The sequence below is a fragment of the Lampris incognitus genome, chromosome 12 (assembly GCF_029633865.1).
Source record: "Lampris incognitus isolate fLamInc1 chromosome 12, fLamInc1.hap2, whole genome shotgun sequence".
Lineage (NCBI taxonomy): Eukaryota > Metazoa > Chordata > Actinopteri > Lampriformes > Lampridae > Lampris > Lampris incognitus.
Window position 1 is genome coordinate 16557914 of NC_079222.1, and position 13046 is coordinate 16570959.

The 13046-nt window shown below is 42.9% G+C and overlaps 1 protein-coding gene across 5 annotated transcripts in view; it reads left to right on the forward strand.

Annotated features, from left to right (window-relative positions):
* Positions 1-13046, forward strand: part of sec16a (SEC16 homolog A, endoplasmic reticulum export factor) — a 37211-nt gene that overhangs the window by 14939 nt on the left and 9226 nt on the right. For all 5 annotated transcript variants that reach the window (XM_056290801.1, XM_056290800.1, XM_056290802.1 and 2 more), the window contains exons 7-19: positions 3238-3421; positions 3617-3759; positions 5663-5724; positions 6016-6154; positions 6289-6531; positions 6631-6728; positions 6859-6940; positions 7075-7192; positions 7337-7448; positions 7568-7673; positions 8431-8571; positions 9124-9237; positions 9616-9817. In XM_056290801.1, coding sequence (XP_056146776.1) covers positions 3238-3421; positions 3617-3759; positions 5663-5724; positions 6016-6154; positions 6289-6531; positions 6631-6728; positions 6859-6940; positions 7075-7192; positions 7337-7448; positions 7568-7673; positions 8431-8571; positions 9124-9237; positions 9616-9817 — 1744 coding nt within the window. The remainder of the gene's footprint in view (positions 1-3237; positions 3422-3616; positions 3760-5662; positions 5725-6015; positions 6155-6288; positions 6532-6630; positions 6729-6858; positions 6941-7074; positions 7193-7336; positions 7449-7567; positions 7674-8430; positions 8572-9123; positions 9238-9615; positions 9818-13046) is intronic.

The window sequence follows — 13046 nt, forward strand, 5'->3', positions numbered from 1 at the left end:
TGATCGACTGCAGCATGAAGATATGGGAAAGAGTAATAGAAGCTAGGTTAAGAGGAGAGGTAATGATTAGTGAGCAGCAATATGGTTTCATGCCACGAAAGAGCACTACAGATGCGATATTTGCTTTGAGAATGTTGATGGATAAGTATAGAGAAGGCCAGAAGGAGTTAGATTGTGTCTATGTGGATTTAGAGAAAGCATACGGCAAGGTAGGTGCTGAGAGAGGAGATGTGGTATAGTATGAGGAAGTCGGGAGTTGCAGAGAAGTATGTAGGAGTGGTTCAGGATATGTCTGAGGGAAGTATGAGAATGGTAAGGTGTGCGGTTGCAATGACAGATGGGTTCAAGGTGGAGGTGGGATTACATCAAGGATCGGCTCTGAGCCCTTTCTTGTTTTGAATGGTGATGAACAGGTTGACAGACGAGATCAGGCAGGAGTCTCCATGGACTATGATGTTTGCAGATGATGTTCATACTCTGAGATTCATAGATGACATTGTGATCTGTAGTGAGATTAGGGAGCAGGTTGAAGAGAGCCTGGAGAGGTGGAGGTATGCTCTGGAGAGAAGAGGAATTAAAGTCAGTAGGAGCAAGATGGAATACATGTGTGAATGAGAGGGAGGACAGCGAAAATGGTGAGGATGCAAGGAGTAGAGGTGTATGAGTTTAAATACTTGGGGTCAACTGTTCAAAGTAATGGGGAATGCTGAACGTAGGTGAAAAAGAGATTGCAGACAGGGTGGAGTGGGTGGAGGAGAGTGTACGGAGGGATTTGCAACAGAAGGGTACCAGCAAGAGTGAAAGGGAAGGTTTACAAGATGGTAATGAGACCAGCTATGTTGTATGGTTTGGAGACAGTGGCACTGACCAAAAGACAGGAGGCAAAACTGGAGGTGGGAGAGTTGAAGATGCTTAAGATTTTCACTGGGCGTGATGAAGAACGACAGGATTAGGAATGAGTATATTAGAGGGACAGCTCAGGTTGGACGGTTTGGAGACAATGCAAGAGAGGTGAGATTGAGATGGTTTGGACATGTGTGGAGGAGAGAGCTGGTTATATTAATATTAGGAGAAGGATTCTGAAGATGGAGCTGCCAGGCAAGAGGAAAAGAGGAAGGCCGAAGTGAAGGTTTATGGATGTGTTGAGAGAGGACATGCAGGTGATTGGTGTGGCAGAGGAAGATGCAGAGGGCAGAAAGAGATGGAAATGGATGATCTGCTGTGGCGACCCCTAACGGGAGCAGCCAAAAAATGAAGAATATTGAGGGCGGAATTTAAAGGCCTTTCAAAGTTTTCACTTTCCAACAGTGACAAGGGTAAACGTTGAGTTTCTTTGGGAACACCATAGTAGTGGTCTTTCTACGCATAGTCATGTTCATAGGCGCCATTTATGCTGGGAACATGTCCCAACCACTTTTTGTCATGGCCCATGTCGTCCCCATCACTTTTTGAAAGCCTTTAGGTAGTAGAACTTAATAATGAATAAAATCATGTTGGTCATTATGTCCTTAAGAGAGAGAGCCAACATGCTTACCAATCGGTAAATCAGGAACAATTTATTTTCATTTCTTTTGTGTAGGCAAGTACACGAAAGAAATTCCGTTTCCCCCAGCCAACAGCAGTGCGACACAAAAGACAAAAACACACATCCAAAATTCCCAAAAATGACACCACCAATAACATACAAAAACAGAGTGAACAAAGCAAAAAAAAAAAAAAACAACCCACAGTTAACAACACAGTCCACTCAGTGCAACACAGTCCAAAAATTCCACTGTCCAGAGAACGAATGTCAGCCAGGATGACTGTCGGAACTGCCAGTCTGCATGAGCTAGCAGTTAGTTTAGCCTACCCCGCTTCCTGTCAGGCCGCCTTCAGTGTTTCCTCCTCAAGCGCAGCTCCGGCAGGGCTGTGGTCCCTGGGCCCTTCAGAGACAGCAGACCAGGCTCCTCCAGCCAATCCAACACCAGCTCTCCCAGCCAGACACCTTCGATGCACCTCCCCACACTCCACACGACGACACCAAAACACAGTCAACGCTAGGCAAGGCCGCCACCAGACTGCCCTCAGTGTTATCGCAACTGCCGGTCTGCATGGGATAGCAGTTAGCTTAGCCTGACCCGCTTCCACGTCTCATCAGACTGCCCCTGCTGTTACCTCCTCGGGTGCAGCTCCAGTCAGGGCTGTGGTCCCTGGGCCCATAGGACACAGCAGACCAAATTCCCCCAGCCGATCCAGCGCCAGCCCTCCCAGCCATCAAACGAAGACAAAACAAACCTAGACGCAAATGTGGACAAAGACACCGTATGGACAGCACTGGGCGAGGCCGCTGCAAACACAAGTTCGCGCCGCCATCGTCCCGCACCGGTACTGGGTGAGGCCGCTCCAAACGTGAATTCGCGCTGCCATCTTCCCACAGTGGAAGTGGAAAGGAGTGAAAAGCAAAGTTTTCAAACTCTCATGTGGTCTTTCTCTTAGATGTTGGCTGTCCTATTCACAAAAGACATCAGAGAAATTGTTAGGAGACATTTACCAACACATAATAGGTGATATAACCATCACTTGTGGTATTTTAGAGTGAGAATCTATATATTACTCATCGGGAACATGGATGGGTGGGAGCCAGCATGTCATTAAGTTTGTATAAGAGCATCCCTCATCAAAGATATTTCACTGAATTGAAGCAGACCTGCTCTCAACACTGATTAGAATTATTAACTTATGCACTATATGTAGATTCAAGCGATTCAAGTTTTATTTGTCACATACACACAAGTAGAAGTCCCGAGTGCAGTGAAATGAAGAGAAAAAAAGGTACGAGCTCCGAAATGAAATGTGCAAAACAACAAAGTATAACAGGTACACACACATTCCAATTTGCAATATACAATTTACAATTTACAATCAACAGCTATAGCGATATTAACCTTACTCTTAATGTTATATTTTGCTCAAAACCCCTTACTTAATAACGTCACACCATAAAATTTCAATAAGCGTAAAGGGCAACTGACCATATTGGTTTGAGAAGATCCGCTCATCAGTTCAGAAATTAAATTGTGTCAACCACCACAAGCTAAGGGGAAATTGGGGCCTGATAGATTGAAACCAAGTTTTTTAATTCACTGAATATTTTTTTAATGATTGAACACATTAAAGTTTGAATGCAATTTTATCTTTCATTTGTGTGCTTCTTTTTTTTTCCCACTCTCCGTTTTCTTTGTGTCATTTGTGCAGAGCCAGGTCTACAGGCGTCCACCTGATTTGGTGTCAGGGGTGTATAATGCAACATCATCTGCCCCGGCTATGGACTACTCCTATAGACAATACCGAGACCAGACTGATGCCACACAGAACTACAGCCAGTACACCTACCCTTCTGAGTACACTGCAGATGGTACCTGGATTGCCCCTCAACAACGTAAGGATCTAGTCTTTGAAATCAGAGCAAAGTGCTTTTAGTAATAGGTCATGTTCACTTATTCATCAGCAACCCTACTGAAGGTTTAGTGTGATCAGCTAGTAATTACACCAGTATGTTTAGTTGTTATCTTATACTCTTGTTTTCTTCTCCACTCTTTCTCTATCTTTTTTCCTACCTCTGTACATCCTCTAGCTCCTCCTCGTCCAGCTACCCCAGAGAAGTTCACCATACCCCATCGCTGTGCCCGCTTTGGACCTGGCGGTCACCTGGTTCAAGTTCTGCCAAATCTGCCCTCAGCAGGACAACCTGCCTTGGTTGATATCTACAATATAGAGGTACATTTTTAAACTGATAAACTTTAGAAGGTTGTTATGAGAAGTTAATGTGTCCACAGTGGTGTGACAAGGTGTATGTTATTTTTATTACTGTAGTCCCAACATGATTTGTAGTATAACACCAAAACTAATCCAGTTGGGGATGGTTTTGAGTCAGAAGTGGGGAATTTGGCAACTGTATTATTTTGTGGCATTTCAGACATGTCTTTTATATTAATCATCTCTTGGACAGCATTGGGCATAGGGTATGGATTATACATATTAAAGGAATGTCCTGAGATGTTCCTGAGTGGTAATTAAAGGGATTTTTTTTATTTCCAGCATTTCCCTTGTGGTGTCGGAAAAAAATCTAGCAAAACAACCAGCATTGTAAATAAATGCTGTGATCTACTTTTGTCATAGATTGCCATGTAGAATTTTCCTTGAAACACAGGCACAACAGTGAATACATCTAATCCAATTCTTAATGAAAATTAAATAGCTTAAACTAGAGGAGTGCACTCAGCACCCCTTCTCTGGTGTTCGAATTTGGCGACAAACCACCCCTTTTTTCCCCTGACCGAGAGAAGGGAAATACACGGATCAAAGGAAAAAAAGTGTGTTTCCTGCCTTTATAAGACTTTGGTGCAGCGCCCAAGTTGATTGAATGGGAAATATGGAAAAAAAGTTAATATGCAGCGCTCAAGCTAAAAAATCTAACTTATAAAAATGTTATGCTTGTCAGTCTGTGGATGCGCAGCCTCCTAGGCGGGCCCTCGCACAAATGCAACCAAGTCTGATATGAAATGATAGAGATTAAGCTGTCATAATTTCCAAGCTCTTATTCAAAGACCTCAAATGTGTTTAACTGTCGGGCTTTCCATCATATAAAATCAATGAAGGTGAATGGCTGCTCTGCTGATTGACTTTCATTCATAAAACAATGGAAAGAAAACATAGCTCAGCCATGGGGAATGTTTTATTTTAGCTACTGAGATGATTTCCAGCTATGACTATGATTAATCCTACTCTTGAAATTGTATTTTATAGCGGACTTTAACATTGGCGACTATGGCACTTCCGCGTGGCAGCGAAGTGAATAAGACGAATTATTTTTGGTTCCTCCAGTTCTCTTGTGCTGAGATCAGCAGTGAATGATTTGCTGGCTTGCGAAATACAATCGATTTCTTTGTTTACTTTCAAAACTCATACCCGAATACATAATGTTGTGGTTTCGACGCTGTCGTTGCCCGATCCGACTCAACCATAGATGTGAGTTGTACATGCGCAAGGTGACTTAGATCGGGCAGCGACGGAGAGCAGCATTGGTCGAGCGAGCTAGAGAGTGAATGAAGAGAGGGAGCGGCGATGGCGATAACATGTTTTTTGAAGGTTTTTAATTCCCTCAACTACGAGAGGTTCTTCATCATGCACTCGTAACTGCACAAAAAAAATTTAGGCTGATATGTCCAGTAGTTTTCAAGATTAACCGTGGACAGACACATAGACGCGCACGTGACCAAACACATAATCCCCTCTAGGCTACTGCCTGGCGGAGATAATAAATTAAGAGGATCGTCTCAAGTCACTTGTACTACTGCAGCAGTAAATCAATCTCAAATGGCTGTCATACCTATGGGAATTAAATTTTAAAAAGTTCTTGAGAATTAAAGACAAATGCTCATTTAAAAATGTGATGCTTGTAAAAGTAATTCTGTAACACATTTTGGTTAATAAAGCTTTGCAATCCAGGGATCAGGTCTTGCAAACATTTGATCATAATATAATGACTGTACTGCTCAAAGTAAACTTGAATATGGATAGTTATCCCTGTTTATATTTTGTGTTACCAAACTTAAACTTGGCATTTACACCTTTGGGTCACAATAAAGCATAATTCTTAACCATGTCTTTGTGCTTGCAGATCATGTTGCAGGATACCCCTGATCAAGCAGAACTGCGAGGCTTCCCTGGGCCTCTTGTCAAGTGAGGACATTCATGATAATAATGATAATAAAATGAGTTTGTATAGCGCTTCTCATCTCATCAGCCCATCCAACCCCCAACCCTTTCTTCAACATTTATATCTGCTCAACTCAAGTAGCTACTGACATCTAATCATTCACTTGGTTCATGATGCCGCAGTCAGTTGTTTTGAGAAAAATACACAATTTTGTTTGCTGTAGGTACAAACCAGTGTCTATTGTAGTGTTAATGAATATCATAGGGTCATTTTTCTAAATATTGCTGGCTCATATATAATATCTTGTTTATCAGGGAGGAGACCCACAAGGTGGATGTGATCAAGTTCTCCCAAAACAAAGCCCTGGAGTGTTCCCGCAACAATGACCTCTTAGACAGGGACTCTGCCTGTCTGCTTTGGGACTTCATTATGCTACTCTGTAGACAGAATGGGGTAAGCCTGATTAGATGGAGTGGGGTTTTGGCAGGCATGAAAGTGTCAATCAGGCATGGCTAGTTTGTGCATATGTTGAGTAATATTTCTGTTGATGCAGACTTGTGACTTTCTTGCTCTCTCACTTTCTCTAGACGGTGGTTGGTACAGACATTGCCGACCTGTTACTGAAGGAGCATCGTTCTGTTTGGTTACCGGGCAAGAGTCCTAATGAAGCCAATTTGATTGACTTTAATAACGAACCACTGGCACGAGCTGAGGAGGAGCCAGGAGCAGGACCACTGTCGCTCCTGTCCGACACGTTTATGACTGTCCCGGAGAATGTTGGCAAGGAGACGGAGCGCTTTAGGGAGCTGCTACTGTTTGGTCGCAAGAAGGCAAGAAATCCCCTCTTTATCTGTAGTTGAATTTGGTCATTCAATTGATCACTTTGATATAAAAAAAAATAAATGCGATTCATATTTTTCGTATAACAGGATGCCCTAGAGGCAGCCATGAAGGGAGGTCTCTGGGGCCATGCACTTCTGTTGGCCAGTAAGATGGACAGCAGGACACATGCGCGTGTCATGACAAGGTAGACAGTAGTGGCAGCCCCGGGGGGTCGTGGTACCTCATGCTCTTATTTGCATTCATTTTGTGGTTGTTTTTTTTCCCCAGCACCACAAAAAATAACAGTTGTGTTTCATTTTGTATTTGTTGCTTAGGTTCGCCAATAGTTTGCCCATTAATGATCCTCTTCAGACAGTCTACCAGCTGATGTCTGGGAGGATGCCTGCCTCTGCCACCGTATGTATTGTTTATGTTTACAGGTTTTATCTTTTTGCACAGATATTGTGAAGAAATGCATAATGTACCACATTGTCGTTCTGTAAGTGTTAATTGTATGCTTTACTGGTGATCTCTTCTTTTCCTGTCTCCAGTGCTGTGGAGAGGAGAAGTGGGGCGACTGGCGCCCCCATTTGGCCATGGTGCTGTCTAACCTCACACACACTGTGGACCTGGATACACGCACCATTACCACCATGGGCGACACTCTGGGTAGGATCACATCAGAGAGATGCTGGTTTGAATTAACAAAATGGTCTTTCATTCTGATTTACTACTTCCTTTGAAAGGCTGACTGACACAAACAGACTTTGTCCCTTGCATTCTGTATGAAGACATCATGTTGTGTTCTGGCAGCTTCCAAGGGGCTGACTGATGCCGCCCACTTCTGTTACCTGATGGCCCAGGTCGGACTGGGAGTGTTTACGAAGAAGAGCACCAAGATGGTTTTGGTTGGCTCTAACCACAGGTTAGAGATGGAGGCACTTAATTGTATATGTTAGCTTACACACAGTGCCTGGACAGCAACGTGAGACCATGATACAGTTTGCTTTCAGCAGGTATGACCTTCATCTCTCTTTTCTTCAGTTTGCCATTCTATCAATTTGCAACAAATGAAGCAATTCAGAGGACTGAAGCCTATGAGTATGCCCAGTCACTGGGTTCCCAGCCCTGCTCACTGCCCAACTTCCAGGTAAGTAGTTTAGTACTATCTGAGGACTAAGTCTGCTCTCTGTATCACATTAAATCACCGCAATAAAGTATTGATATTTATTTTTTTTATCTAAATCTGTTATAGTCCTATAAAACTGTATGGTATGATCAGGCGTGTACCGTAGCTTGGACACTTTCTTTTTTTTTTTTTACCAAGACTCCCAGATTTTAAAATGTGTAAACTTAACAAGAGGTCAGCTGAGGCTCCTCAACCTCTAGAGTGTGCTTTGACTGTGGATTTACACAAAAAGTCAGTTTATTTTCCCAAGCAAAATACTCTAAAATAATTTTTTGTCAGCTCCAAAGCTGTGAAAAAATATGAGCCTACACCTCCAGATTATGTTGAATTGTTAGCGTATTAAAAAATGCTGAATGCCCTAATTTTAGCCTCTTTGCACTGATTGCCTGTATTTTGCAAAAAATGCTATTTATTTTTTTTGGAAAATTACACAGATCATTTTAAGGACTCAACTAGTTCTATCATGTAGCTTCATCTCGTAACCTTTGACCCGTGACGAGCCCAGGCACAGTTTAAAATGATCAGGCTAGGATCCTTGTTAATATCTTTTGATTTCATTGGGCACAGCATGACTTCACCCACTATTTTTGTTTGTCGTTAGTGTGTTGATGTTGCCTTTTCCGATCTCAAGGAAGTAGCATCATTTTGTAATTGTTTGGTGATGTTGACAGTGGTGGTGAAGAATAACATGATTCCCTCCATTGTCATCTCTTACTAGGTGTTCAAGTTGATCTATGCATGTCGCCTGGCTGAAGCAGGGCTGAGTGCCCAGGCCTTCCACTACTGTGAAGTCATCTCAAGGAATGTCCTCATGCAGCCTTCTTATCATTCTCCTGTGTTCCTTAGTCAGCTTATACAGGTGCACGGAAAAGAAGCAAACACACACACACACACACACACATGTATCCTCAGTTCATTGGATTGCTTTAAGTGTAAACACTGTATCACCAACACTTATGTTAAATATTCACTCTTCAGCCAGTAAATCTGACTTACTGCTTTTTTACTTGTGGTTGATATCTTTAGCAAGTTTACATCACTGGATGGGTTAAACTGTCAGAGTCAGAGTTAATGTTATTAATGTTACCACTCACAGTATAGATGTTAATCCAAGAAGTTGTGTTTGAGCCCACCTTCTCCTCGATGCTTTTGACATTCATTTTTTTGCATCTTTTGAAATAATCCAATTGATGGTCAGTGCTTCTTAAGCAAGAAACAAGGTTAAACAACAATTGCCATGTACACCAGTAACACTGATAAACTTTCATTATTGAACATTCAGGTTATTGTTCCTAAGAGTTTTGAATTGCTCTAATTCTCTCTCTCTGCGTCTTACTCTTTTCATTGTTTCCTCTACTGACAAAATATATGTATGTTGTTTCCTGTTTCTCTTGTTTGTGACATGACACAGATGTCAGAGAAGTTGCGGTTCTTTGACCCTCAGCTAAAGGAGAAGCCTGAACAGGAGTTATTCAACGAACCAGAGTGGCTGATCCACCTCAGGCAGCTTGATGGACAGATCAGAGTAAGGAACCCCATGTCAGCGAAACCTTAAAGTGCTTGCAACTTAATTATGATATGAAAGCTTTGATAAGTGAACGACGGGTAAAAAATTCGGCCTTTTTAGACTGAAGGCATTTCCGCTGTTGTGAATGTGACATCTACCCTCAAAATAAAAACACAGCTGAAAAAGAACAGGTTTTGTCAGTTGCATTTTTGCAAAATCAATTGTGCAAAGGAAATTTCAGCACTTAATCAGACAGCAGACAACAGGCTTACTTGTAGGCTTTAATTAAGTTTGTTGATTAAGATTACTTAGTCACCTGCACCTGCTGCAGAGGGCAGTTTTGCATAGTGTGCCTTTTACCATTTAATTAATTGTTCATCTCCATTCTTCTGTTAGACGGGTGTAATAGCCTACAATATAGACAGAGCAACACCTGCACAGTATGAGTGCAGCACCCCCAGCTCTGAGCTGGACCAGCCCAGTCCTGCTGAGCCTTATGGCATGCCTCTTGAGATGGATGGCTCCACCAATGACAACCCCCTGATGAGTTCATTACTGCCTGGGCCACCACCACAGGGTGTACATCTAATGCCACCAGGTATGTGTTTGTTTGTTTTCGTGTGTGTGCATTTGTACATGCATTTGTGTGTGCTAGAGTGCATTAGTGATGCATGGTCAACTTTGCAGTCACCCAAAACCTTCCAGCAGTATTAACTAACCCTCCCGCAACTCAGACCGTGGTTGGTAAATGGACGTCAGTGTACTTGTGACCTGCTATTTCTAACCTGCTTTTTTAAAAATGCTTTGATTTTTTTTTTTTTCCTGTTCATAAATTTAGCCTTTTTTCTCTTTTTTTCTAACATAAACGGTTGACTAAACCATGGGCTTCGGCTTCTTCTTTTTTTTTTTTTTTGTGGATTTTTCCCTGTTTTTGTACTTGGCCAATTACCCCACTCTTCCGAGCTGTCCCGGTCACTGCTCCACCCGCTCTGCCAATCCAAGGAGGGCTGCAGACTAACGCATGCCTCCTCCAATACATGTGGAGTTGCCAGTTGCTTCTTTTCACCTGAAAGTGAGGAGTTTCACCAGAGGGACGTAGCACGTGGGAGGATCACGCGATTCCCCCCAGTTCCCCCTCCCCCCAAGCAGGCGCCTCGACTGACCAGAGGAGGCGCTAGTGCAGCGACCAGGGCACATACCCACAGCCAGTTAGTTTCTCACCCGCAGACACGGCCAATTGTTTCTGTAGGGATGCCCAACCAAGCCAGAGGTAACATGGGGACTCAAACCAGAGATCCCCGTGTTGGTAGGCAACGGAATAGAAGGCTTTGGCTTATTAGGCCAGTTCTAATTAGGTCAGTTTTAAGGAAATTTGCTGAAAACAGAAGAACTCTCTCATCGTACTGCGTGTGTTATAGATTGAACAGATTAGGTATGCTAATTTAATAGACTTATTAGGCTATCAAGAAACTAACCCAACAGTAAAAAGAACAATTGTTAAAGCTTGGAGGAGTGTTGATGAAAATCTCTTGTCATTTGTTGCTCTAAGCTGTGGTTGCAGTATGTGCGCCGTGTGTAATGGAAATGAAATAAATCAGTGCATCTGATCAGCACATCTGTTGTTCATAAAGACATGTACACTCACTGGCCACTTTATTAGGTACACCTTGCTAGTACCGGGTTGGACCCCCTTTTGCCTTCAGAACTGCCTTAATCCTTTGTGGCATAGATTCAACAAGGTACTGGAAACATTCCTCAGAGAGTTTGGTCCATATTGACATGATAGCATCACGCAGTTGCTGCAGATTTGTCGGCTGCACATCCATGATGCGAATCTCCCGGTCCACCACATCCCAAAGGTGCTCTATTGGATTGAGATCTGGTGACTGTGGAGGCCATTTGAGTACAGTGAACTCATTGTCATGTTCAAGAAACCAGTCTGAGATGATTCGAGCTTTATGACATGGCGCGTTATCCTGCTGGAAGTAGCCATCAGAAGATGGGAACACTGTGGTCATAAAGGGATGAACATGGTCAGCAACAATACTCAGGTAGGCTGTGGCGTTGACACGATGCTCAATTGGTACTAAGGGGCCCAAAGTGTGCCAAGAAAATATCCCCCACACCATTACCCCACCACCACCAGCCTGAACCGTTGATACAAGGCAGGATGGATCCATGCTTTCATGTTGTTGACGCCAAATTCTGACCCTACCATCCAAATGTCGCAGCAGAAATCGAGACTCATCAGACCAGGCAACGTTTTTCCAATCTTCTATTGTCCAATTTTGGTGAGCCTGTGCGAATTGTAGCCTCAGTTTCCTGTTCTTAGCTGACAGGAGTGGCACCCGGTGTGGTCTTCTGCTGCTGTAGTCCATCTGCCTCAAGGTTCGACGTGTTGTGCGTTCAGAGATGCTCTTCTGCATACCTCAGTTGTAATGAGTGGTTATTTGAGTTACTGTTGCCTTTCTATCAGCTCGAACCAGTCTGGCCATTCTCCTCTGGCATCAACAAGGCATTTTCGCCCACAGAACTGCCGCTCACTGGATAGTTTCTCTTTTTCGGACCATCCTCTGTAAACCCTAGAGATGGTTGTGCGTGAAAATCCCAGTAGATCAGCAGTTTCTGAAATACTCAGACCAGCCCGTCTGGGACCAACAACCATGCCACGTTCAAAGTCACTTAAATCACCTTTCTTCCCCATTCTGATGCTTGGTTTGAACTGCAGCAGATCGTCTTGACCATGTCTACATGCCTAAATGCATTGAGTTGCTGCCATGTGATTGGCTGATTAGAAATTTGCGTTAACGAGCAGTTGGACAGGTGTGCCTAATAAAGTGGCCGGTGAGTGTATAATGACCACAATACTTCATTATAAGGAGGCTCTGTCCACAGCTAAATCATTTTATTACGCAAATTTAATTAGATCAGGTGAAGGGAACACTAGAACCCTGTTTTCCATGGTAAACAATATTTTACGGCCACCAGACACTCTCGCACCTCACCTGTATTCAGTTGCTCAATGTAATACTTTCATGACTTTTTTTAATGCCAAAATTGAAAATATTCATCAGCAATTGACCTTGTCAAACAATACTGCATCTTATTTAGCCTCCTATGTTCCCCTCTCTTTTTCACTATTTAGTTTTAAACTCCCAACTGTTGCAGAAATATCTGGTCTTATTCGCTAATCCAAATCATCTACCTGTCAGTTAGACCCCCTTCCTACTCATTTAGTAAAAGACTGTCTACCTTCTCTAGCCTCTTTAATAACTGATATCATACATTCCTCCCCTACCTTTGATCTTGTTCCCTCATCTCTCAAGACAGCTGCAATAACTCCAATACTCAAGAAACCTGGTGCAGACCCCAACAATTTTAATAATTTTTTCCCAATCTCAAATTTACCATTTCTTTCTAAAACACTTGAAAGAACAGTCACATCTCAGGTACACGCTCACTTGACTAACAACAATCTGTTTGAACAATTCCAGTCTGGTTTTTGCTCCATGCACAGTATGGAGACAGCATTAGTGAAAATCACTAATGATCTTTTGATGGCAACTGACTCTGGGCTCTTAACCATACTTGTCCTCCTTGATCTGAGTGCAGCCTTTGATACCATCTCACAAAACATCCTCCAAGAAATATTAGCTTCCATTGGAATAACTGGCAACCCCCCTTGACTGGTTTAGATCATATCCCTCTGGCCGCACTCAGTTTGTCCAACTTAAAAATGTGAGATCCCCGTCCTAAGAGTACATCTGTTGCCAGCTGACAATGCTGTGATTGCAACTATTCCCCAATCCTCTGTGAATAGTACACAT